The sequence below is a fragment of the Microtus pennsylvanicus genome, chromosome 2 (assembly GCF_037038515.1).
Source record: "Microtus pennsylvanicus isolate mMicPen1 chromosome 2, mMicPen1.hap1, whole genome shotgun sequence".
NCBI lineage: Eukaryota > Metazoa > Chordata > Mammalia > Rodentia > Cricetidae > Microtus > Microtus pennsylvanicus.
The window spans coordinates 18,101,986-18,128,785 of NC_134580.1; the positions used below are offsets into that span (position 1 = coordinate 18,101,986).

The 26,800-nt window shown below is 47.7% G+C and overlaps 2 protein-coding genes across 8 annotated transcripts; one reads left to right on the top strand and one right to left on the bottom strand.

Annotated features, from left to right (window-relative positions):
* Positions 1-317: 317 nt before the first annotated feature.
* Acr (acrosin) lies at positions 318-7,089 on the top strand. The gene is given in 6 exon segments (XM_075960356.1): positions 318-1,156; positions 2,028-2,234; positions 2,422-2,705; positions 5,725-5,870; positions 6,405-6,987; positions 6,990-7,089. Coding segments are annotated over 6 exon segments (1,320 nt in total). The 5' UTR covers positions 318-1,079; the 3' UTR covers positions 7,013-7,089.
* A 5,011-nt stretch (positions 7,090-12,100) lies between these two features.
* Positions 12,101-21,781, bottom strand: Rabl2b (RAB, member of RAS oncogene family like 2B). 7 transcript variants are annotated; one of them, XM_075960367.1, is made up of 10 exons: positions 21,703-21,740; positions 19,990-20,143; positions 19,375-19,409; positions 18,051-18,080; positions 16,720-16,799; positions 15,703-15,782; positions 13,900-14,011; positions 13,509-13,606; positions 13,151-13,234; positions 12,101-12,983 (listed from the first exon to the last, which is right to left on the bottom strand). In XM_075960367.1, exons 4-10 carry the CDS (start codon positions 18,074-18,076, stop codon positions 12,903-12,905), a joined length of 561 nt encoding a protein of 186 aa, XP_075816482.1. In that variant the 5' UTR covers positions 18,077-18,080; positions 19,375-19,409; positions 19,990-20,143; positions 21,703-21,740; the 3' UTR covers positions 12,101-12,902. The 7 variants fall into 7 exon arrangements, with proteins under 7 accessions (XP_075816482.1, XP_075816479.1, XP_075816480.1 ...); XM_075960364.1 differs by lacking the exon at positions 19,375-19,409 and having other exon boundaries at positions 21,703-21,781; XM_075960365.1 differs by lacking the exons at positions 19,375-19,409; positions 21,703-21,740 and adding an exon at positions 21,496-21,669.
* Positions 21,782-26,800: the final 5,019 nt, after the last annotated feature.

Genomic DNA, 26,800 nt, shown 5'->3' on the forward strand with positions numbered 1-26,800 from the left:
GGTAGAGGATGTAAGATTTCCTGATTCTGGTAGAGAACGTGTGTCAAGGTACCGCTCAGACGGAAGAAATGAGACCTCGGGCCCTGATGTGGAAAAGAGGAGTTGCTTTTACAGGGGGAGAAGTCAGAGCTTTCTGATGCTTAGGTAAGATATTCAAGACCTTGTTGGCCACTTTACGGAGATGTGACCTCCTAAAAGTCACATAAGAAAGTATGACATTTAGTTAGAGAAGACACATGGAGAAATCAAGATCATCCCATAGTCCAAGAACTCAACACACGGGGGTGGGGAGATAAAAATGTCTAGGTGGGCAGGAGAGGTGGCATCTTAGAGGAGATGTAACTGGTCCATCTTATGTGGGCTGGTAGGGACCTAAACTCAGGAGACAAAGCCTTCGGACATTGTTGCAGGGAAGATGGAACATCAGAGTATGATGCTCATGCCATGCTGTCTTCTGATGATATACAAAAATGATACTAGATATTGCAGATAACTGTGATGACAATTCCTGCTGCTCAAGTCTCGGTAACCATCACATGTGGCTGCACGAGGGTCAGGAGAAGAGACTGGAGAACTCCAGGAAACCCTGTGACACTCATCAATGGACAGGAAGTTGGGCTTCGAAGTCACATGTCAAGCAGATTCAAAATGGCGATTAAAAGTGTCCTGATGGCGTATACTCCCACCCCCACCATGTACCGAGGATCTGTCAGTCAGTGGAAGCTGACTTCTTTTAGCCATGAACTTACTGTACCACCTTATTATAGGAAGGCCAGGCTGTCTGTAGTCCATGACTCTGTAGTGATTCCAGCCCCCAGAGGGCCTATCCTGAGCATTCACACAGTGCAACTTCAGAAGACTCACCAAGGATGAACGAAGGAAGGTTGCATGTGAGGCCCTCACCTCCCCGAGAGAGTTTATGCAGGAAGTTGGGACGCCGCTCCAGCATGGATCAGTTAATCAAGGAGGCCTGCCTGGCCTAACTGCTGAGGTGGGGGTGGGATATCATCTTGCTGATTGGCCAGAAGGCCGTGGAGCTTTGTGAGGTCACAGCTTGAAGACCGGGTTAGGGCAGGAGTATGGTAGAGATGCTGCCAACTGTCATTGTGCTGGTCTTGGCAGTGTCCGTGGTTGCCAGAGATAACTCCACGTGTGAGTAAGTGTCGGGGGCACCTTGGTGGGGTTAAGGACATTCCATGAATATCAGGTCCTACCTAGGCTCCCTTTGTCCAGGGCTGGGATGAGTAGTAAGCTGAGCTATAGCAGGCCCTGGATAGTCTCACAGTTTCTGTGACCCACAATCCCGACTCAGACCCTTCCTGCTTCCGGACCTATGATCCCAGAAGCATTAGGTTTCCAGCTGCCCATGGTTTCCCAGAGAAAGAGACCCCTCATCGCTAGCTCTCTCCCCACTGCTTCTCCAGTGACTGGCTTCATTGCTTCTCAAGCATTGGGTCCTAAACTTTAGGACAGACAGCTGAGGTAAACCCCCGGGGCATGAATTCAAAGGCATCATTGCCTTTACACCATTATCTGCCTGGAGACACTTATTCCTAATGGACCCACAGAGCAAGCAGCTCCAAAACTGTTGGTAGCCTTTCCACTGTGACACAGCTCATAGAATTTCCCACTCAGGAGTCTCACTGTGGCTAGCATGACCCCAATGCTTGTGAGCCAATTGCATCAGCTTGCAGCTCCTTTGTCCAGGTGATATAGCCCTGAGACCTCCTTAATCATGTGACGCTTGCTTGAGTCTCGCATCCAAGACTGGTCCTGAAAACCATCACACCCCTCCGCCTCCGTAGCACTTTTGACTTCTGCTATGTCCAGGGATCCCTCATTACCTCTAGGGCCCGTTTAGGTATTTCCTGGAGACTGTGGCCTCCTGCATACCCACACTTGATTGCCTGTCTTTCCCCAAAGTTCCTCCCCATCTTTCCCAACCCTATGTCCCTGCCTCCCCCCAGGTGAGGTACAAAGACTGGATGCCTCTTCTTGGTTTGAGCAGTGTCCTGGTCTCTCCTCAGTGGCCCCTGTGGGTTACAGTTCAGGCAGCACCCACAGGCAAGTGTCCGGATTGTCGGAGGGCAGACTGCGCAGCGTGGGGCCTGGCCCTGGATGGTCAGCCTACAGATCTTCATGTCCCATAACAGCCGCAGGTACCACGCCTGTGGAGGCAGCCTGCTCAACTCCCACTGGGTGCTTACAGCTGCTCACTGCTTCGACAACAAAAAGTACGTGTGGGACTCAAAGAGGGAGGTCTCCAGAGAGCTTCTAGTGGAAAGGGACTCGCCCCAGGGGCTGTGCCCAGGGTCTCTGTGGTAACCAGCTCCTGACAGGGCTCTGAGGGTCACTCTCGCCACAGGCTTTGGTCCAGTCAGTCTGTAAATGAGAACGACGGGCTTACCTTTGTGCCCACAGAAAAGTCTATGACTGGAGACTGGTTTTTGGAGCCCAGGAAATTGAATATGGAAGAAACAAGCCAGTGAAAGAGCCTCTGCAGGAGAGATATGTGCAGAAGATTATCATCCACGAAAAGTACAACGTCGTGACCGAGGGCAACGACATTGCTCTCTTGAAGATCACTCCTCCGGTTGTGTGTGGGAGCTTCATCGGGCCTGGCTGCCTGCCTCATTTTAAGGCTGGTCCTCCCAAAATTCCACAGACCTGCTACGTGACTGGGTGGGGATACATGAAAGAGAAGGGTGAGTATAGGTGGGGGCTCCTTGGTGGGCACTGGCATTCTCCGTGCAGCCTTTTCGTGGCAGGGCTCATGTATCGATGTGTGGCTGAGCTGTTTCAGTTCTCCTGGAAGCATGACTAGAGCCTACCATAGGCCCTTTCATAACTGGAGGATTCAGTGTGAGAGAAGCTGAGTCCAGTGTCTAAGGTCATGGTGTCCCAATTGTCAGAGGGCATGACTGGCAATAGCCTACCTAATGGGAAGGCTGAATGGCAGGCACAATTAGACCCTTGACATACTTTACAGTGTAGCAAAGCTGTGTGGTATATCAGCCAGAGGCATACCCGCTAGACTCTGAGCATTGGAAACTTAAACTGAAGCAGTATTTGCAAAAGACCTCTGGAGATGGCTTTGTGGTTACGGTGAAGGGCTGGCCTCTGGAGCTGAGCATCTCCAACTTCTGTGGTCTCAGATGCATCGGTTCATCACCATCAGCAAGTACCTAGCCATTTTTCCTTGGATGGTCACAGCACCATGACTCATCATTTCCTTCCAAGTTACTTGGTGCTCTCTATGTGGACTGGGAAGGATGTAGGTGCTGGGTATAATTTTCTTTGGGTTGTTAGTTCAAGGCCCTTGGCATTGTCCAGCAGATCGCTTGCCATTCAAGATGAGTCTAGCTGTCTTTCTAGCCCTCTGTCCTTGCTCAAAGTGTTTGCCCTTTCCCTGGCTCAGGCCTTTTCATGCACTAATGTTACCTGGCCCACATGACACCAGGTGAGTAGAGGAATGTCTTCTGTGGTAGACAAGCTGACAGGGGTACAGGAAATGTTCTAGAGTCATTAATGACCCCAGAGTTATAGCCTGAGTCCCAGACAACCTCCCGCATCCTTAAAGTCTAGGGCCACTGTTGGTACCAGGAGTACAGTGTCACACTCTAAAGTCACAACACAGGCGGCAGGGCATTGTAAATGGGCCAAGACCAAGTAGAACGTTTCTCTTGGTCACGGGCAGTGCTTTCAGCTTCGGTTCCAGTGGTTGTACAGATTTTTATTGTCACATTAGGGATGTGGAAATGTGACTGAAATTTGCTGAGCCACCATTTCTTCTTTGATCTTGGAAAACTTAGGTTTTCTAATCTGGAGCAGCTGAGTCATTTGGAATGTACAACTCAGCCCTTTTTAAAGTTTGGAATTCCCCTGCTCCCCTCGCTTTTACTCTCTTTTCCTAAGGTGATCTCATTCTCTAGAGCAGTGGTTCTCAGCCCGTGGGTCACGGCCCCTCTGACAAACCTCTGTCTCTGAGAATGCTTACATTACGATTCACAACAGTAGCCACATTACAATTATGAAGTAGTAATGAAATAATTTTATGGTTGGGGGTCATCCCAAACATGGAAAGACTGTATTAAAGGGTTGCAGTGTTAGGATGGTTGAGAACCGCTGTTTTAAAGGGTTACTCCCTGTCTTGTCCTTCAGGGGAGGGGACCTTCACCCTAGCTACTTTTGTTGGCAGGTGACTGCAGCTCTCTGATCTGCTGGTGCCTGTGGCTCTGCCCAAGTCTGAGGACACATGTTGCTCAGCCCCGCTGGAGCTGCCTTCTGGTCATAATGTGTGCATTGTGTTCTTGTGGTCCTTGGGTAGCTGGTCTCCGGTCCTAGAATCCTCTGAATCAGTGGGGGTGTCTCTCGTTTTTGTCTTGCAAACAAATATCTCCTATAAAGGCCCCAGTCTTTAAAAAATCCCCAGGCTTCAAACTCCCATGACCTGTGTGTGTATATGCTTGGCTCTGCCTCTGTTCTGGGGCTGGACGAGCTACCTAGGTATTGTTCTTTTCCCTGGGATTTTAAGTTCTTACAGGCCTCTTATTTATATTGTCTGGTACCAGGAACATTCTGTTTCAGAACGCCTGGCTTTTCGCAGTGAGGTCCATGACTTTCAAGACTATGGCCTCAGCCACAGATCTAAAAAGTTACCTTAATGGCTGGCAGGTTAGGGCTGTTGTTGTCTTACCGTCATTCCCTCCTCAGGAGCAGTGTGTTGTACAAACTTCTCACTGATGCTTGCATGTGAGGAAAGGTGGGAGTTTTATTGAAAACAGAAAATGAAATAACCCCCCCCCCCCAAATCCTTACATACCCAAAGCTCAGGAAACATGTATTGAGCAGATAGCTACTGCCTGCCTACTGTTTAGCCCTGCATATAAGGACTCCATGCATTTCCTGTCTTACCACCCGCTCTCACGTGTCTTTCGTGCCTGTCTTGCGTCAGGGTGCTCCATATCTGTGCTGCCCATGACATTCAGACCCACACTGCCTTGGGAGGGTGCTATCCGAGGTGCCGCTGGTAAGGACCCTGGCTGCTTGTGACGAAGAGACAGAGCCGTGCTGCTTCTGAGCGTGTGTCTAAGTCAGATGCATGCTGGTTGCATGAGCTGAAGTGTAACTGTCTTTCCTAACCCCCCTGGTAGGGTCTGTGGTAGTGAATGAGGCCCTGACTCAGCTCTCCTCTTCCAAAAATCTCCTCAAAGCAGATCTGAGAGACATGGGAGGATCCCGTCTGAAGCTGGGTGGAGGAGCCCTAATGGAGGATAAAAAACAGGGAGGGTGACTTCTAGCCATACAGTGGAGGATGAAAGGTGTGTCTCAGGCATGGGCGTGGAGAGGGGCAACCCTGGCCAAATGCTGGACGTTGTGTGGGTGGTGCTCCAGTCCCTCACCCAAAGTGGGAGTGATAGGACCATGGACAGTGCTTGGCATATCCTAGCTGTGCCCATTAGGGCTACAGCTGACTTCCACAGTCCCTCATCCATCATGGATCTAGGTGTCATCCACCCTTCCTTTCTTGGTCCAGGCAGCCCCCACCTGCCCTTTTCACTGTGCATGTCCTCCCCTTGAGCGTGCGAGGTGAGCCTGAGGGATCTTTGTTTAGCCACAGCATGACACAGGACAGGACGGATGGAAGTGCAACGAGTGGGGGGAGGAGGCGGGGCTTTCTTCGTCTCCTCCTTGAGCACTGACCGCTGTGTGGCCTGGCTGCAGCCCCCAGGCCATCGCCTGTCCTGATGGAGGCACGTGTGGATCTCATTGACCTCGACCTGTGTAACTCAACCCAGTGGTACAATGGGCGTGTCACATCAACTAATGTGTGTGCAGGGTATCCTGAAGGCAAGATTGACACCTGCCAGGTAACTTCCTTCTGGTGCCCAGACCCCTGGGTCCCTCTAAGGAGCTTAGCCTCCGAGAAAGCCTCATTTTAGGTCCCTGATCTCCAGCCTCTCCTCTCCTTACCCAAGAGCCCACTTTAGTGACATCCACCATCACAACTAGTATGGGGACGATATCTACCATCTGTCCCTGCTGAGAACCAATGATCACGCTTTGAATACCAACATTAGCACACAGAATACACTGCCCAAACTTAGTCCTGGAAGACAGTGTTTTCCTCTTCCCCAGAGCACACAGTACCCAAAGCCACAGTGTTCTTGGATGCAGGGAAAGCCACATGCATGTACATGTGAGCTCGTCTTATTGCAGGGCATCTCAGGACCATCCCCCTGCCCTTCATATCCCAGTGGATATTGGTAGCTCTGACTTTACCAATGGTATTGAAGGCAGCGGGAGATAATGTGGTTACAGACAGTGTTCTCCCACAGCCCCATGGCCTTCTGGGAAGGGAGAGTGGCTCAGGCTGAAAGTGACCCCTCTGTCCTTCTGGACAGGGGGACAGTGGTGGGCCTCTCATGTGCAGAGACAACGTCGACAGCCCCTTTGTGGTCGTGGGGATCACGAGCTGGGGGGTAGGCTGTGCCCGTGCTAAGCGTCCTGGAGTCTACACAGCCACCTGGGACTACCTGGATTGGATTGCTTCCAAGATCGGCCCTAATGCCTTGCGCTTGATTCAGCCAGTCACCCCTCCCCCGCCGACTACTCGACCACCGGTGGTCTCTTACCACCCTTCTCCTCCTCGCCCTCCTTGGTATTACCAAAACATCCCACCTCGACCACCTCGGCCACGACCACCTCGGCCTCTACCACATGGATCGTCTCCAGGCCAGCCCCAATCCCCGTTCCCACCCCTACCACCCGCAACCCCACTCCAACCCGTACCCTTTACTTTTGGTTCACAACGCACGAGACGCCGCACAACACTTTCTTTCGCCAAGCGTGTACAGAATCTCATAGAGGCCCTGAAGATGAGGACTTACCCTGTGCACGATTCCTCACAGTACCATGGATCAATGGACGACTACCACTATCACCACCACGACGACGACTCCACATCTGAGCCTCTTTCCAACAAATCATTGAGCCTCTCCTTCATTCCTGAGAAAAGAAAAATGAAATAAAGCATATATTTGTATTAAAAATATTTATATACATGAGGACATGCTTTCTGGACTTCTGCCTTCCCTAACTCCACCCAAATCCCCCTCCATCAAATTTATCCCCTCCCTCTCTCATCCGCCAATAAAATGGAATTGCTCACACATTCATATCGGGTTTTTCAACGTTGAATTTTAACGTTTTGATAAGGCAATTTCGGGCCATAGACCAAAGCATGGTCCTTATTCCATACTCATTGATGCTGGCGGGTATTATATGACTCTGTTTATGTAGCTGGGGGAGGGGGGGTTGAAAAAGCTCTACCAGCTGCACCAACTAAAAAGAAAGGACAGGCTCCCACTAGGAGGCCATGCTCTTTTAATGCTATCAGGAGACTGGCCCACAGAGATGCCTCTCTGTGAAAGGCCAGGCTCCTTAGAGGCACAAGGGATAGCAAGGCTGCTTGGCAGCCCAAACCAGTGTCTACCACCAAGTAATCTTCCTTGTGACTGTCCGGACATCACTTCTTCGGGGTTATTACCGGCCTGTAGCTAAAATCTATTAGTTCCTGAATTCAGACACATAAGAACTTTTCCACTAAAGCTCTCTGGGAATGACAGTGGGGGAAGGGGTATCTTACAGATGCGCTGGAGTTTGGAATGTCTTTTTTACCATCATCTGATACTTAAGAATATCCATGGTAAGGAACAGAAATTGGTTTGAAACTTGTTAGTGAAGCTATGCAGAACCAAAAGGAAAGGGCCAGAAGCCTGCTCAAGGATCAGAGAGCCCAGCAAGGCATGGACAAGGGCTGACGTTTCCTCAGAGTGACTATTGCATGCTCAGTCTAGGCGTCAGACTTGTCCCATGCAGCTTGAAACGGGGGTCGGCCTTCAGTCAGATCACATTTGTTTGCAAAGTCCTGGGAAGGAAGTCCTGGTGGGCTCTCTTCTGTGGTTCACTCTGGTCAGGAATCAAATCTGGTGTTTGGATTAACTGCTTGTGTTACTAAAGGTGGCAGGGCAGAGAGAGGCAACACCTCTTGAAATCACAATGAGCTTAATGTTGTACTTTGTTTTTTAGCTGTGCCGTTTGGAATTAGTAGGAGTGTGAGGCCACACTCCGACCCCTTTGTGTTAGAAATAAGATCCCGGTAGGACTTCCGCTTGATTTGACATGGCCATGTGCCTGTGTGCAGAAGCGAAGCTTTTCACCCCACTGACACACTTCGGGTTGTATGGTCACTTTCTTGGGATCCCCCCCCAGTCCTATTTCTAAAAGCTTGGCACCCAATGTGAGAGGCTCTTTCTCTGTGGCCAAAGGTCCTGGGAACTGATTCCCATCCTGGGAGGTGCATCCTGCTGCCTTATTGCAGTGGCCCTGGATATGGATACATTACCAAGCTCCTGAACTAATGGAAACCCAAATTGGAAAATAAATCGGCATTGTCGAGATAGGGGCCTCAAACGAGGAAGACGACAACCAGGCAACTTTCCGCGCACGAACCAAGGGAAGAAAATCGGACTATAGAGCAGTCATGTGGTTGGGCATTTCTTTTGGAGGGTGGAAGTGGCTGAAATGTCAGTCACAGGCTTCTTCAAAGTGGAAAACAAAAGGCGCAGGGGAACACAGTGCAGGGGTTTGAGGAACTCCAGAGAGGATTTGGGAAGAGGGGAAATGAATATTGCTTGTCTGGCCTTGTCTGGTGTTCCCCATTTAGTCCATTAGGGTGAACTTTGAGTTTCTGAACCAAGAGAAGAAGAAAACCAACAAAACCTGGATGTGTTAATACTGCTTTGGTGGGTGGACACCCTGGGGGTTGTCTGAGTGTGACAGAAATGTTCACTCCCGTGGGATGCAGCTCCAGCTTCCTGCGAGGGCAAAACAGTTTGCATGGAGTTCAGGTGGTATGAGGGTATCCACACAAACTCCCATGTTTTTCAAGGGTCTTCACTACAGGAGAAGAGAGGCAGTTGAACCTCTGATCAAGACATTACGGTTCAAGAGAAGTATGGGAAACCCGGTTCCCTCCTTGGGTAAGCAGAAGGACAAAAGTTCTGAGATTAATAAGAATCAAATGTCTTCTAAAGTGCATGTTCCAGTATCTGGGAGAACAAAAGGGGGACATAAACCACAGCTTAAGACTGGGTGTCTTAGGATTTCCATTACTGTGATAAAACACGACCAAAAGCAACCTGGGGAGGAAAGGGTTTATTTTAGCTTATAGTTCTCAGGTCTATACTTCATCATTGAGGGAAGTGAGAGCAGGAACTCAAGCAGGGCAGGAACCTGGAGGGAGAAGCTGAGGCAGAGGCCATGGAGGAGTGCTGCTTACTGGCTTGCTCCTCATGGCTTACTTGGCCTGCTTTCTTATACTACCCAGGACCACCAGTCCAGGAATGGCATCACTCACAGTGATCCACATCAATCATTAAGACATTGCCTATAGGGCAATCTTATGAAGGCTTTTCCCTAAGATTCCCTCTTCTTGGTATACATAGTTTTGTGTCAAGTGGACAAAACCCAGCCAGGACACTAGGTAGGTGAGCTTACAGAATATGTTAATAAAAGGCCAAGAGTGTGGAGGAGGTGATTATGCTCTTTGCTGGAGAAAGGTGATGTAGGAGGAGGGTCTTCTGTCTATGGGTTACTTTCATTGGTCAAATAAACTGCCTTGGCCTTTTGACAGGCCAGCCCTTAGGTGGGTAGAGTAGACAACAGAATTCTGGGAGGAAGAAGGCAGTGAGGCAGATGCCATGAAGCTCTGGCCCAAGATGGATGTAGGTTAGAATCTTCCCGGTAAGCGACAACCCCGTGGTGATACACAGATTACTAGATATGGGTTAAAGCAAGATGTGAAAATGAGCCAATGAGAGGCTAGAGCTAATGGGCCAGGCAGTGTTTAAATGAATACAGTTTCCATGTAGTCATTTTGGGTAAAGCTAGCTGGGCGGCGGGAAGTGGCCCGCAGTTCCTCATTACAACAGAAAGGGACCTGGGGTCCTCTTTTCTCTGAAGCAACAGCAATAAAGTAAACAAGAGAAGAGAGAGCCCACCTTTTAAGGGGTCCTCTTGATCACCTCTCTTTCCATCTGTGCTTGGAGCCCCAGTTCTGAACTGCCAGCTCTAGTACCAGGTTCTCTTTATTTCTCAATCTCTAGATTAAGAATGAATCTTGAGCAATGACACAAGGATACCCCAAATTTTCCCTTTTCAGCAAAGGAATCCCCTCCATTCATATTCTCCTTCAGTAATATTCTGGGTGGGAAAAAGACAGTATTGTCAGCATCCCCCTTCCCAGTTCAGAGGCCTTAAATTCATAAAGGGAGCTAATGCCTTTGCTAGAACACCCATATGTGATGTCTGGTCAATTGGACCAATACCATGGGCCCCAACTTTATACCTCTCATACCATAGCTGATGCAAAAGCATGAGGATTTTATTAATTCTGTCATGACAGGGTCCCTCAGCATTTGGGAAGCCGAGAGACCTCAAATAGCTGGTACAGGCTACTTTTAAAGGAGAAGGCCACAGAAGCAAGGGGGGGGGTTGTTCTTTGACTATTATGATTGGCTTATTTGAAAGGGCTATTACCAACAATTGGCTGGAGAGCTGTTGGCAGATCAGATGAGGTAAGAGGTCATTTTGACCCCGTTTCCCAGGGGACTGAATCAAAACATACATGTATGGGTAATTGTTCAGAAACTGAGTCAACATCTTAAAGGTTATCTTGCCCCAATTTCTGGAGAACGTACGTGCATGTGTAGCTGTTAGGTCCTTGGTTCCCAGGGGAGGAGGGTAAGCACTAAGGCACGGAGGCTGAGAGGGTTCAGAATTGTCAGAAATGGCTTCAGAATTGTCTTAAAGTTTTATACTTCAAGGAAACCTCATACAAGACAGCTATGTGGAACAAATACTGGTATATTCTTTAGTACATAAAGTATATCTCAATAAAGCTATTTACATAAAAGAAATACTGGGAGAGAATGTACTCTGTGGCAGAGCACTTTTATGAGGTCCTGGGTTCAATGCCCAAAACTGGAACACACGTGTGTGCAACACACACACACACACACTCTATTAACCATTTACAATAACTATTTTCTTTCCTTTTTAGGTAGAGTTTCACTCTATAGCTCTGGATAGACTGGAATTCACTATGTACCAGGCTGGACTTGAACTCAGAGATCTACCTGTTTCTGCTTCCTGAGTGCTGGGATTAGTTCCACCATGCCCAGCCCAGCAACAAGCTTTTATTTTTGTTCTAGAAATCTTACCTCGTCTGTGTCATGCATTCCTGAAAATTCCTGATCAGAAGTCCAAGTTGAATATGCGACTGTGGCTTTAAGGGGAAAACACACTTGTTGCTGAGCTCTCAAATCAATGTTTAATTAAAAACCCCCACAAACAATAAATTCCACTGAAATGGTCTCCTGTAGTCAATTAAGAGTTAATATGGAGCGAGGTGGTGGTGGTGCACATCTGTAATCCTAGCACTCGGGATCTCTGGGAGTTTGAGACCAGCCTGGTCTATAAGAGCTAGTTCCAGGACAGGCACCAAAGCTGCAGAGAAATGCTGTCTCGAAAAACAAACAAACAAAAAAAGAAGAAAAAACCCTAAAAGAGTTAATTTGGACTCCAGCACGGTAGCAGATCAAGGCAGTCTTCCTCCACCAGTGTGGTTGATGATGTTTTCTTTGTATATTTAGCGTCATAAAGAACAGATACTTAGTGTGGTGGTCTGAATGAGAATGGCTCCCATTAGTCCATCTTTGAATGTTTGGTTCCCAGTTGGTAGAACTGCTAGGAGGGATTAGTGTGGCCTTGTTGGAGGTGTCTCACTGGGGATGGGCTGCAACCGACCCCGCCATTCACCATTCCCCACTGGTTCTCTCTGCCCTGTGCTTGTGGATCAAATGCAAACTTCAGCTACTGCTCCAGCTCCATGCCTTCCTGCCTGCAGCCATACTCCCCAGCACAATGGGCCTGGGCTCGCCTTCTGGAATTGTGGGAGCCCCTTAAATGCTTTCTTCTGTAAGTCATGGTCATAGTGTTGTGTCACGGCAACAGAAAGAAACTAATACACTTAATGTTTATGAAATTGAATCTTTATTGTAAAAAAGGAAACAATACAAACAAAATAATACAGACAATGCAAACGATGCTCAAGACAGTCATAAGAGCAAACTAACAAGCTGTGGACGCACGGCAGCTCTTCCTCGGCCATTTCCTGCCATCCACAGAGGATGAGTGTTTAACCTGCTCTAGACAAGTGGAGTGCTCTCTGCCCTGAGATGGAGGCTTTAAAAGCTGTTGTTTATGTGGTGGGGAACAGTAATGTGTGTATGACTAGATATGGCTAGACTTGCCGTGCTGTCACGTGACTGCAATAGCCTGCTCCTGTGCTCCCAACCTGACCAAGAAGAGCTCCTCAAACAGCACTAAAAAAATATGGAATTAACAGTTGTCTGTCCAAAATAATGTTGAAAAAGTTGGCTGGGAAACTCAGAGGGAAAACGGATAGAAGTGTCACAGATTCTGCAGGACACATTCTGTCCACAAGAGTGCAAGGAGAGTCCCTGAGGTCAGTTTGGGATGAAGGACGACAAACTTAAGTGTCTAGTAAGAAGACATGAATGTGTTCACTGACTCTACACTGCCAGGCTGCTGGTGGGGTGGAGAGATGTCAAAGACAGGGATCCCTCACCATGCTGCAGGAAGGTGGTGGGATATCATGTCTGTCTAGTGTGTTTGTGTTGACCTCATCATAGACCACAGAACAGTGGGTTTGCAGGAAGCTGAGCAGGGGCAGCCTGGAGAGGTTCTCCAGAGATACTGAATATTCCAAATGGCTTCCAGTACCCCAGCTCAGGCATGTGTGGGTGTCCTCTTGATTAAGGAGGGGATGGGCTCTTGATCACGTCACTCTGCTCTTTGTCTGGTGCGTCCTCCTCTTTCTGTTCCAGCTTAAAGTTCTGTGGACAAGGTCATAGGTAATGCCCGTCCCCGCATTTGTCCAATTGTGGTTCTAAGGCACTTAGGGGTGGCAAAGCAGGCAAAACCCCGTATGTTGGGTTACAGTTTATATCTCTGAAGAAATCATCTACTTTTTATATCATACCAGAAACTGGCCCAGACTTACCTCAAGCTCCTGTAAAACCTCATCCATGAAGTCCTGGGAACTTTCCTTGTAAGCCACAGCTAATCGAATTGCATCATTGAAGAGCTGAAGGTAAGGCAGAAACGGCAGAAGTCCAGCAGTGGGCAGGATCCTGGGCTCTACCTTTATAATCCGCAGTCTCCCTCTCCACTGGCCCTTCTCATCACCCTGACCCCACAGTCAGTGGACTTTGTCTCACCAAATGTGGTCCTCCCAGCCTCGTTCCTCTCCGCTGCACCCTGCCCCTCACTGTCCTAGTTTTCCCCCTTTCCCTTCCCTCCTCCCTGGAACTCCAGGGCTTATAAGCCACTTAAGCAGACTGCCTCTGGTTTGCCATTACCTTCACAACATTAGTTCCATCAGCAGCGGAGACAAAGTACAGGGGCAAGGAGAACTTCTTGGCAAAACTGAAGTTCTTTTGAGTCATCTGTATGTCTGCTGCAGAGAGAAGAGCATTGGCCTGTCCACCCAGGGAAAGGGAGGAGTTCAGAGAGAGGGTCAGTGGAGGCTCTGCACTAGGAAGTAGGGAAGGGACAATCAGGGACTGCCCTCAAAATAGTTAACAGGGATGTGCATCTTGGGAGGGCAGGTTTTGCTGCTGGCATCCCGGTGGGGAAGGGAATATCTTGGGAAGGAAAAATGACTGACAGCTACCCATTCTTTGAAAGAAGGAAATGTGTGGTGCTGGGTCCCCAGGAATTACTGTCACCCAGGTGCAGGGATGGCCCCACCATCAATTTTATTGGCCACCAGGATGCATGGGATCTCCGGCCTGAACTCCCGAAGTTCTGCATACCAGGTACCCAGGTTCTTATAAGTGATTTTCCTCTGGACATCAAATACCTACAGAGGGTAGAAGACAGTTTAGATGTGCCAAAGTACTTTATCAGTTCCAGACAACACACACCCAAATAGGTATATATAAAAGACCAGCTCCAGAAGAGGACCACAGAGAAACCAATGGGCATGTACCATAGATGAAGTTGGTCCCAGACAGAAACTAAAATGGTTCCCTCCTCTCCCCCCCCCATCCCTCTCTCTCTCTCCCTCTCTGACTTCTGGGGTTATACTGCTCCATTTGCCTTATTTCACACTTTTATTTAGTACCCTTGGTTATCAGAATTAAGAATTTTTAAGTTTTCAAGAAAGGGCTTTTGTGCTCAAGGAACTATGGAGGAAAGGTGATGAGTTCCTCCTGTGACCCCCTCTCACTGTCTTTACCTACCTGTGCATACCACTATCAGTCTATATGCACAAGGAGTCAGGAGCCCTGTGCATGCACACAGGGAAGAGCAGAGAAACAGGTGGGAGATGGTGCCATTTAAGCAGAGACTGAACCATGAGCAGCAGTTTCACTGCAGGGGTATAAACTGCAGAAGGTTGAGGGAAGAGCAGATGGGTGATGCTGAGAAGAACAGACCAGTCCTTTCTGTATCCCCTTTGTGCTACTCCTCATGGATGAGATGGTACCCACTCAAATGAGAACACTGGTAGGCATATTGTAGGAGGGAGGGCTAGACCGGTTAGGTGGTGTCAAATGCTATAAAATGCCAGGGCAAACAACATTTTGTAGATAGACTTACACCAGTGGTGTTAACTTATCCACCCCGTGGGTTCTTATCAGACATGTGGCACCTTGTTTCCTTCCTTTGTGATAGAGCCAGAGTGACTTACAGAGCTGTCACCCAACAATATGGTTGCTACCTGGTTCTCTTTGGGCACTCAGCCATGAGGTGTAGCTGCCATTCTGTGAGCAAGTCCATACCAGCTTTTACTGACAAAGTGTTCTCACTTGGTGACAATGCCTAGGGTTCACAATTCAGAGAACTAGACTATGGGGCTGGGGTTCAGCTCAGTAGAGAACACATACTAAACATGCACAGAATCTTGGGTTTATTCCCTAGTATTACACCCAATCCGAATCAAACCAACTCATGCCACAGATGCTTGGTATGTTATTCATGAGAATCTTTTATCCGTGGCTTAAAATAAAAACATATTCCTTCAAAGCATGTAAGAGTGGTAGCCTAGAAAATGAGCCTGGGAGCTGCGGGGCAGGAGCGCCCAGGAGACAGATTTTCGATCTCACTTGAGTCCTGTGCACACTGACTTTTGGGTACTTTTGTGCCATCTGGGGGACCCATGGTAACTATCCTAGGTAGCACAGTGAGAGCCTGGGAGGGAGGTGAGGGCTGACCCGAGAGGAAAAGGTCTCAGAGGCAGTGGGTGATAGTGGGGGTTCTCTTCAAGTTTCACTGTGGCCTTGTCTCAGCCATGTTTTCCTTGGACACTACAATGGCTACAGGAGCCCAACTTCTTTGTCTTTTCTTTTCTTCTTCTTTTTTTTTAATCTGCCCTCATCTTAGGATAGCTCCTCTGTCATATTTTTTTTTTTTTAAGCAGCTCTAGGGTGAAGCGTTTGGGTGGTCTTGAACCCTCTCCTACACATCTATATCTGGTAGTGGGGCCATGGCTCCTTACCCCTGGGCCAGAATTGCCTAGTGCCATTTTTTACCACACGGTTGGTTTCATACCATGATGCAGGCGTGAGCCTTGTGGTAGTAGGAGGCATGCATGCTCTGGAACCGCTCCTGGCCTGCTGTGTCCCAGAAGTCTGCAACATGAACACAACTCTGTCTGCCCAACGGGGTTGGAGGGCAGAGACCCCCCACATGCCCCAGGCATTTCCATGCAGGTCTCTATGCAGAAACATGCATGCACTGGGAGAGGTGTGTGTGCACTGGTAGTGTGGGAAGACATGGAACCAGAAGGAGGACAGTGTAGATAGCAGCCCCAGAAGACATGGAACCAGAAGGAGGACAGTGTAGATAGCAGCCCCAGAAGACATGGAACCAGAAGGAGGACAGTGTAGATAGCAGCCCCAGAAGACATGGAACCAGAAGGAGGACAGTGTAGATAGCAGCCCCAGAAGACATGGAACCAGAAGGAGGACAGTGTAGATAGCAGCCCCAGAAGGGAAAAAGGAGGTACCCTTTGTCCTCACACTGAAGACACGGGGCCCTTCAAAACTGAAATTCCCAGATGGTGGACATTCAGGGGTGGCCTAGTGACCCCACAGGAAGGTCATGTTCTACATTTGAGAAGTAGTCAGACCACAAATGTATTTCTGTTTTTCTTTTTCTCTTTCTTGAAACAGGGTTTCTCTGTAGCTTTGGAGCCTGTCCTGGCACTCACTCTGTAGACCAGGTTGGCCTGGAACTCACAGAGATCCACCTGCCTCTGCCTCCTGAGTGCTGGGATTAAAGGCATGTACCACCACCACCCAGCAACACAGATGTATTTCTTGGTACTGGCTGAATGCTAATCCCTGTCAAAGGCCTCTGTGCTCCTCTTCCCTCTTCCAATGTCTGCTTTTCTAAATCCCGACTTCCACATTCGTCCTGGCCTGGGTGTTACGAGACTGTATGTGCTGTGTGCCTCTATACATGCTCTCTGACTTCCCATTCTTCTTCTTCTTTTACTCTCCCGTGAGCCTCTTTCCTACCACCCCCATCCCCTGCTCAGCGTGGCCTGGGGCCCATGCTGCTCACCCACAAGGATGGTCTTGCCGTCTACTGTGGCCGTGTGCTTATACAGGGTCAGAGCATATGTGGACAGTTGTTGTGGCTGACTAGATGAAGGTTAAGGAGCAAAGGTGAATACAAAGAGCTAAGGAAATGGGGAAGGGGGACATTTGTGTGATAGAATGGGCCCCCTTCTTACTTAGCTTTTCTTAATTTTTTGAGACAGGTCTCACTCGGTAGCTCTGTCTGACCTGAAACTCACTATGTAGACCAGGCTGGCCTCAAACTCATAGAAATCTGCCTGCCTCTCTGCCTCCCAAGTGCTGGGATTAAAGGCCTGAGCTGCCATGCCTGGTCCTTTTTTTATTGAGATAGTTTTTCCAATGTAGCTCAGGGTGGTCTCAAATTTGTGGCTATCCTCTGACTTTGTCCTCCCTAAAAAGAAGTTAGATTTCAAGTTGAATGAACTCTACAGACAGACAGGCTCAACTTTAGTGATACAAGGTTTAAGAAAGGGCCTGGGCACCTCAGTGTGAGGTAACATGGAGCAGGGTTTTATAGAAAAGCTGTCTTAAATGGTAACACAATGCAAGAAAATGTAACTGTGGACACTTGGAGTCTTTTGTGGACAGAGTTCTTATAGGCTAGAGCATCATGACTGCCCCACAGTAAACACCAAAGGCCAGGCAGCTGACAAAGTATCTACAGATTAAAGTTCACTTGTGTGTAACAAAATACCTGAAAAACAGCATCCTTTGAAGCGGAAATATGCTGGACAGTTTACTGAGCAAAGATGAAACAATTAGGTGGGGTTTGGTACAGATTGAGAGATATCAGCCTTTGGGGGCTAAGGCCAGGGGAGAGAGTCACAGGTCTTGCACTATTGCATGCAACCCTCAGGGGTCCACTTGGGGAACTTTAAGAAGCTCTCAGTTATGGCTCCTTACTCCAAATCTGTACAATGCAACAGTTCACAGTATGAAGGAAAAGCCAACACTCCACATTTTATAAAGCTTATTCCTATCAAAGACATTTTAGGCTCTGAGGAAAGGGGTGAGATGATTTACCCAAGGTCAGAACTAAGGAGGAGGCAAGACTGGCATCCAGGCATTTGATACAGACTAAGTGCTGTCTGCTATTCTTCCTGTCTTCCTGGCAGAAACCCCACTATACGTTAGCTCTAGACCCAACAGCCTGGATTCTATAATGCAGTTTGGGTCAACCAGTGAGGAGCTGGTGTGCAGGAAAACCATTGATCTTTCCTGGGCTGCGGGTATAAAGGAGTGGACTGGAGGTTAAGATGCACGAGAGTGGGAAAAGCCACAGGGACAAAGGACAGTTCAAGTCTTTAAGGATACAATCCATCCATGAGAAACCTCTCCATGAGTCTGTAAGGGAAATGTGTGAGGTCACAGGTCACGTAGCATCTCTAACTTCTTGTCTCTACTTTATCACCCCTGGGCTGACAACCTGGAAGCCACCTGGGGCTTCTTATCTCTTGTGAATTTTCAGTCTGTTTCTAGTCAGCCTGCACCGTGGGAATCACCATGACCAAGGCCAAACAGCCAGCCCACTGGTGCCACTCTCTGACCCCTTATTTCCATCTCACATACCGCTACACACAGAATTACCCATCTATGCAGGGGAAACTGAGGCCAAGAAGACTATTCTTCAATCGGTAGTCATTTTCTCAAGACTCTGCTGTTCCTTAAGGCTTTGCTTAGATGTCACCTGAGCAGGAAGGTGACTGTAGGAGGTAAGAAGTTCCACCCGGTTTGAACTCTTTCGTTTCTCCCTGACCTGCATAGAACCCCAACAGAAACACTTGTTGATTTACCTTAATGCCTCTACCAATCAGAACAGAGGATGTGGCACAGCAGTTTGGGAAGCTATAGTCTACGGGTATCTCCCAATGTCCAGGCAGTGCACTGGTGCCCAGTCAGCATCTGAACACATAGATGTGAATACAGCTAACAAGCTTAGTTTGGTATACGTCTTGGAGCCACAGGACAGCCTTGAAAACTTTTCTTGGTATTATAACTACTGGCTCCCAATCAGACCATACAGTAAATCTAAAGAAAGAACAAAACAACAAACGTCCCATCTCCTAGAAAGATATTAAAATCATATGTATATGTATATATATATACATATAATTTACATAACAGTCATGTAAGTTTTAAATAAAAACAAACAGATTTTAACGCTCCTATGATTATTAAATTTCAAATGTCAACATGATGCAGTCTAGAATCACCTTGGGGCCTTGAAATACTGAAAACTGGCAGAGAATTCTTGAGTCACATGAAATGAAAACGAGGTTTTCTCTCCCACCAACCTTCTTCTAGACACAGATTCTACCATGGTCTCTCTCTCTGCTTAAGGTCTCAAAGGGACTGGGAACTACTAGTCTTTAAAATGTCCTAAAGGCCAGAACTGTGTTAGTCTTTCGATGTTCTGTTAACAACTTAGATTTTTTAAAAAAAACTACATTAAGTTAGGCTAATGCTGACTTAGGAGGCCCCCTGGGCTTCTCGGTAGCCCAAATTTCCCTAAAGGTCCATCAGTTGCTAAGTCAACAACTGGTCTTTCCTTGTCTGCCACTTTGGTTTTCTGTGTCAGTTCTAAATTCAAGTGTGGACGAAGGACTGCTATTTACTGGGTAAGCTTCCAAATCCTTACCTTAATTGTAAGGGATATTGTTGAGGTTAAGACAACTGTAAAATATGACAGCAGAACTTTAACATAAGGTAGAGAAACAAATGTGAATTCATGAAGCTGGCCTAAAACCAGCAAGGCCTCTAGGGACTCCTCATAGCTATCTGGGTCTAAAGTAGAATGTGAGGTGATCTGGGATCTGGCGGGGTGGAAGACTAAACCAGACATTTATGTAGGAACAACTCTATCCTTATTCTTTGACAGCAGAAATGGGCATGCACCCTCGCTACCTCACCCTGGATGGGTGAGAGGTGGGATGCTGGTGGAGATAGGCCAAAAAAGGACCCCAGAGCCTTTCTTCCTTACTCTGTACTATTCCAGCGATTCCCAGGGTGACCCACTCTACAGCTTCTGTCAAGACTCAGAAGGTTCCCCGATTTCTGTCCCTTTGGCTCTCTCCCATTTCCTCATAAATATGGTTATAGACATGAGCCTGTTGTTCACATATACACACACTTGGGCTCCAGTCAAGCCTCCCCCTCTTCAGCTAATAGAAACCACACTCTTCTTCATTTCTGGAGGACTTTTCTAACCAAGCCATTCTGGGATTGTTTCTTCTTCCCTAATCTCCCAACATACTTGGACTTGCCCACCGCACTGTCCCCCAGGCAGATGATCTTCACGTTGTCATGGGCATCGTATTTCTCTTGGTCCAGCTCACAATGTTTGGCTCTGTCCCCTGCCATTAGCTCTTGGCTGTAGACAAGACCCAGCCTTGGAGTCTTATCACTGTCTGGAAAAGTCAATGAGAAGCCACTGTTAGAGATGAGAGCTCCCTTCAGTTAAATCCACTTTCTTCTTTTTCTGAAGAGCGGACGGAGGGCCCAAGGACACACACACATCCTGACAACTGGGCCACCATCTACTGAGCCTTAGGGCTGCAGCTCTGCCTCTGGATTCTTCTGTCATTTCCTGTTGCAGATGTGTTCAGGCCACACCTCTCCTCCTACCTTCCAGACTAGATTTACAAGTTCAACATACAAGTGTCCTTACTTGTAAAACACAAAGCAACAACAACAAATAGTGCCTAAGTCACACAGTAAAAACGAGGGGACACTAACCATACAATCTGTGATGCCTGACCTATATTATTGGCCTACCTTCCCGTTCCACCTTGTTGCCATCAGCAGCTGCCTCACACCCCCTTCACCTTAGTATTCCTCACGACTTTCTTTTGTAGGTGCTATTTTAAACCTCCAGTACAGTGGTTCTCAACCTTCCTCTTGCTGCGACCCTTTAATATCCTCTCATGTTATGGCGACCCCAACCATAAAATTGTTTCATTGCTACTTCATAACTGTAGTTTTGCTACTGTTACGAATCATAATGCAAATACCTGTGTTTTCCGATATTCTTAAGGGACCCCTGTGAAAAGGTCGTTCGAGCTTCCAAAGGGTCGTGACCCACAGGTTGAGAAATGCTGCTCTAGTAGTTTCTAACGTTTTCTAAATGTAGGTGATACAAACCATACCTACATCAAGATTTTGTCCTTCACGGCCTGAACTCAAATATTCAGCTGCTCATTAGATTTGTAACCAGGGCATATAGGAACGCGACCCTAAACATAAACAGTACTTTAGCTCCGTGCAAACTCGTATTCCTATTTCCATAAGTACAAGACATTGGTGTCAGTCAGTGTCAACACCGGTGTGTCGCAGCGTCTCTAGCCTGGTCCACTCGCTTCATACCCAAACAAAACTGCTAGGGTTGCCCAATCCAGCTTCTAACTGGGCGCACAGCAATTACACTCCAGAGCAGCGCAGTTCGCACTCACTAATCATTAACTCGAGCAGACATTGAAGCAGGGCTCAGCTGGCTGCAGTGAGGGACATGACACCAGTCTGGAATACAAATCAGCAACAGGGTCCCGCGTTTGCACGACTGTATTTCGGCACAGCCTCGGCCCACGCAGGAACTCAGGCTCCAGCAGTGACTGTAGGAGAGCACAGCGGGGACTCTGCCCCTTCAACCTCCATCCTGCAGAGGGAGTGATCCGTTCGAAAGCCAACCCCCCAGTCTATCGATTCGTGAAGGAACCCCTCAGTGACTGCCACTGTCCTCACACACTAGTGGCGGTAAACTCACTTTCGTGTGACAAACATTTTTAGGCGTCCCACCAGGCCTAACCGCCGTCTCTCGTAAAGGACTCGCGAACCGCGGCCGGGCCTCCGCCCGGTCCCCGCCTTCCCTACCCCCCACCTCTCAGGCGGGTTTTCCAGGCACTTTGTCCTCGCCTCGGCCTCGATGCGCTCGCCCACCACAGGCCCTGGGCCACCAAGGCAGCCGGCTTACCCGCTAACAGGAGACCACGCTCCGGTAGCGGCTCGGCCGCGTCTCCGCCGCTGCTACGCGACCGCACCAGGACCCCGAGCTGGGCTGTCCGGCAAAGGCCCGAAGGACCCCGGCGCGCGGGCTGGCTAGCGCAGTGCCTGGCTGCCTGGCACCCTCCAGGATGGCACATCTGTGGCATTGACCAGGAGCTCGGCAGAGTGGCTGCACTCGGCTACTGGCCAGGGGTGGGAGTGGGAACCGCAAGTTGGAGAGGCAGCTGAGCAGCCACAGGTTGCTGCAGGTTGTGGTACCTTGATAGGAGAAATCTAAGCAAGTTTCTCGACTTTCTCAATCTGTGGGCTATCACTGTATTCTGTTTATGTGGTCGGATGAATGTGTGGGTTGTGGGACACATTTGGTAAGTGTATAAAATCTCTGAACGTGCGATTGAATGAAAAAAAAAAGAAATAAAAAGGAAGGACATGACTGCTCCTAAGTATGGTTGATAAAGTTTATTGTAGATAAAAGAGGAGGAACCACACCCTGCCCCACTACAGTTATGGGTTTCTCTGGCAGATGTTTGGAAGTAGACCTTAATGCTGTGTGCTCTCTAGGACCTGCTGCTACTGGGTCCTCCTAGAATAAGGGATGGGGTTGTATGGTCACAGTCAAGTCTCTGAGAAGGTTGGAGGACTGGACCAGACGCCATAGAGCCGGATAGACAGCATACATGGACAATTTGGCTAGCAAGCCTTTGCAACCAAAGGCTCGCGAGAAATGGGGAGAATTGTTCCAAGTGAGCCAGCAGGAACACCTGACCACCACAGCGACTCCATTTTTATCCTGAGCTCAGGGTGCTCCTTGAAGATTAAGGGAAGGAACCTATGGCCAGAGCTGTATTTTTGGATACTGGGAGACTGAGATTTTTTCTGGAGGCTGGTGAATTGAAAGATATTTAAATATAAAATTGCTAGGGAGGCGTGATGTCAAAGATGACTCTAGATATTTGGTAAACATCCTACTTGTTGTTTGGTTACTTTATGCCTATAATATTAGAGGGAGGGAGCTAGGCAGGAATTGCAGTGTAGTCCTTCAAGTTGATGGATTGACACCCTCGCTGGGGCCAGCGCTGTGATGTCTGGTTTTGTTTGGTTTTGGTTTTTTGAGACAGAGTTTCTCTGTGTAGTTTTGGAGCCTGTCCTGGAACTCACATTGTAGACCAGGCTGGCCTCAAACTCACAGAGATCCACCTGCCTCTGCCTCTCAAGTGCAGGGATTAAAGGCACGTGCCACCTCCCTGCTCAGGGCTGTGACTTCTATGACCTCAAGGCCACTTTACATAACCTGATTGTTGTCCTGCATTTTGTCTTTTGTTACAGGCTGCATTTCAACTGTGAATTTAAAACTTTTTTCTTTCTTTTTTTTGAGACACTCTATTGGCCCAGATGACCTCAAGTTTATGACAGTCTTCTACCTCAGCTAAGATTACAAGTCTTGACCCAACTCTTCTTGACCTTACCTTCTCTTGACCTTACCTTCTCTTGACCCAACTCTGACCTTTTAATGGCTGTTGAGGAATTACTTTTCCTTTGGACTAGAGAGATGGATAAGTGGTTAAGAACACTGACTGCTGTCCCGGAGAACCTGGGCTCCATTTCCAGCACCTACATGGTGGCTCACAACCATCTGTAACTACAGTTCCGGGGACCCAACACTGTTTTCTGTCCATTGTGGGTACCAGGGATGCACAGACATGCAGACAAAAACTGCCTGCACGTAGGAATAAGTAAATGAATGAATAAAAGGAATTGTATTTTCTTCCTGGCAAGGACCACGGTTGCTTTTGGAAACCCACCGGCCTAAGCAGCCTTGCCCTGAGAGACATTTTCATAGGGATGATGGTAGACTACACCGTTCTTAAGGACTGGATGGGGTGCACTGCTCTGTGTGTGAGGTAGTGAGCCTTCTGCTTCCTTTTGGGACAGAAATGCCTCCTACACAGTGCTGCTGGGCCACCTCTGTGCTCTGTGCCAAAGCTTTGACCCTCTTCCTTTCTCCTCGGAAGCTTTGTTTGTTTGTACCTGGAGAATGTGTTGCTCAGAACTTCTGATGAAGATCAGGCTACAGCATCAGTCTGGCAATGCTTCCCCCTCAGCCTTTCCCATTTCCTCGGGTTAGGGTTGCACAGGTGTTGAACTCATGGTCTGCTTTTACTATAAGTTTAGCAGCTAGCTGTGTTCATAACGCCAGTTTGATTAAATAAAAAGAGGCACAACTCACGTTACATTAGGGATTCTGACGGAAGGCGCCAGCAGGGATAGTTCTTTGTTTCTCCTGACTCTGAGTGTGAGCATGCTTGTGAAACACACGAACCTGTTCTTAAGGCTTTTAGTGCTCCATTTTAGAAAAACCCGTATTCAGTTGCTCATTCCATTTCTTTACTAGGCCATTACAAAAACAAAGCGACAAAAAGCCCTCAGTGTCTTTCTGAGCTTTATCGGTCATTCTGGACCACACAATGGGTCCGTAGCCTGAAGAAATGTTGGATTTTTACCCAAATCTCTACAATTGCCCTATTTCTGTTTTTAATTCGTTCTTATTCTTTTTTTGTGTGGATATGTATGTTTGTGTATGAATGCATATGTGTGGAGATTAGAGGTCAACACTGAATATTTTTCCCACTCACTCTCCTGTAGTGATATTTCATTTGTATTTTAATAAATAAAGCTTGCCACAGGGCAGGGCACTCTGACTTTTCTTAGGACTGGAGAGGAAGGGGGAGAGGGAGGGGAGAGTGGGAGGGAAATGGGAGGAGGGGGAAATTTTTAATAAATAAATAAATAAAAAAGAACCAAGCAATCACATCCTGAGTTGGGACATGCAATCTCCAACTCTTTGTCAGACAAGGTGGAAATTGGCCCACATTTTTGTGCCTCCACACTTCTCCCCAGGTGAAGGTTGAGAATTCACCTCACCAGAGAACAATCTTGTCTTTCCTTTCCTACGCCAATGTTTGGGACAATCTGTGCTCTTACACAGTGAATATAGTGGTCCGTCTCCCTCCTATGTCTTTTTTTCCCTCCCTCATCTCTTTCTCTCTATTCTCTCTTTCCTTCTGCTAGTCCAGTAGCACACATGAAAATACAGATAAAGGAATGTGCGTGGGTTCAATATTACAGGAATGGTCACATATGCTCTCACACGGCAGCACGCCTGTGCCCTGGGGCACAGCGAGGCAGGAAAAGGGCAGGCAGCTATGCTCTTGGATGCTGCTAATCTGGAACAGCAAAAGCACGTGTGTTCAGGAGTGCCCCTAATCAGGGAGGGAAACTGGCACAGACGCCTGTGCTAGGGCTTCAGCTAGTCAGGAAAAACAAAGACACCTGTATTAAGGCTGGCAGATAACCAGCAAATCATAAACACTGGGGGGAGGGGCACAGCCAACCAGGCAGAGGACAGACAGCTGTGCCTAGGGCCACATCTAACTAGTAAGCGTGCAGACACAGTATCCAGGTGATTATATAATTGGGAAAGGAAAAAAAAAGATGCCTTTTGTCCCTGCCAGTGCTGTTTGACTAACCGTGTGGTGATTGTGCACATTAAACCCAAGAGAGTGTCAGGCTTCGAACTCAGGCAGATGAAACTGGAAGTCAAATACATGAAGGCAGTCCAAGCATGGATACAGGTTTGTACACACATTCCAGTGCTGATGGGGAGCCGAGAATGACTTTTTGCCTATAACCAGTTAAACTGTGGTGGGCTAGTGTAGGCTTGGTGAGTCAGTATGAGCAGTATTGAGTCGACTTCAGGAATCAAACACTGACCAACAAACCTTTCTACAGTTTGTTGCGCGAAAGTAGAACCTAGGAACGTTGGAGGAAAGAAACAGGAAAAAAGATCTCCATCATCTGTCATTATGTTTCTGTGCTTTTATAATGCCAATCCGGGTCTGTTCAATATACCCAGCAATCGCCATTAAGTATTTTTTTTTTTCGTCAGGTGTGGGATGTGAGTGTATATGCTTGAGTGTGAACATACTGAAGGTGGAGGGAGAGATCGGGGCTCAAGTGTCCTCTGACTTGAGACCTTACCACAGAGCAGTCTGATGACCTGGCAGTGAGTCCAGGACCAGGGTGAACAGGTTCTGAATGTGAGGAGTCCTTCCCAGTCACAACGAACACTTGACACTTCAGTGCCCAGCTTTGGTTAGAGACATGCTTTAAATGTTTGTTTAAGCAAATGAAGACAATTTAGAATTAAGTCAAAATGTCCTAGCTTAAATGCCCATGAAGTCTTCTGTGTGGTTGTGTGGTGTGTGTGTAAACCAGACTGTTTTTTTTTATTTCTGCTTTTTAATTGATTTTATTGAGCTATACATTTTTCTCTGCTCCCCTCCCTGCCTCTCCCCTCCCCTTCAACTCTCTCCCAAGGTCCTCATGCTCCCAATTTACTCAGGAGATCTTGTCTTTTTATAATTCCCATGTAGATTAGATCCATGTATGTCTCTCTTAGGGTCCTCATTGTTGTCTAGGTTCTCGGGGATTGTGATCTATAGGCTCATTTTCTTTGCTTTCAAATGACATTTTTATCAATTAAAGAAAAATAAACCCACCTCTCCCTTCATAACTGCCCAAGCCCTTGCACCCTCCAGTCCTGTGCTGCTGCTAATGACAATATGATGGCTTACTCTGCTACTCGAGAACTACTTTTATGTAATTAATGTATGCTTTCTTGTTTATAAATGCCTGATTTTCAAAAGGAAAAAAAAAACACTTATGAGTGAGTACATGTGATAATTGTCTTTCTGGGTCTGGGTTACCTCACTCAATATGATGTTTTCTAGATCCATCCATTTGCCTGCAAATTTCAAAACATCATTATTTTTTTCTGCTGTGTAGTTTTCCATTGTGTCAATATACCACATTTTCCTTATCAATTCTTCAGTCGAGGGGCATTTAGGTTGTTTCCAGGTTCTGGCTATGACAAACAATGCTGCTATGAACATAGTTGAGCGTCCTTGTGGTACATTGAGCATCTTTTGGATGTATACCCAAAAGTGGTATTACTGGGTCTTGAGGTAGGTTGTTCCCTAATTTTCTGAGAATATCACCATACTGAT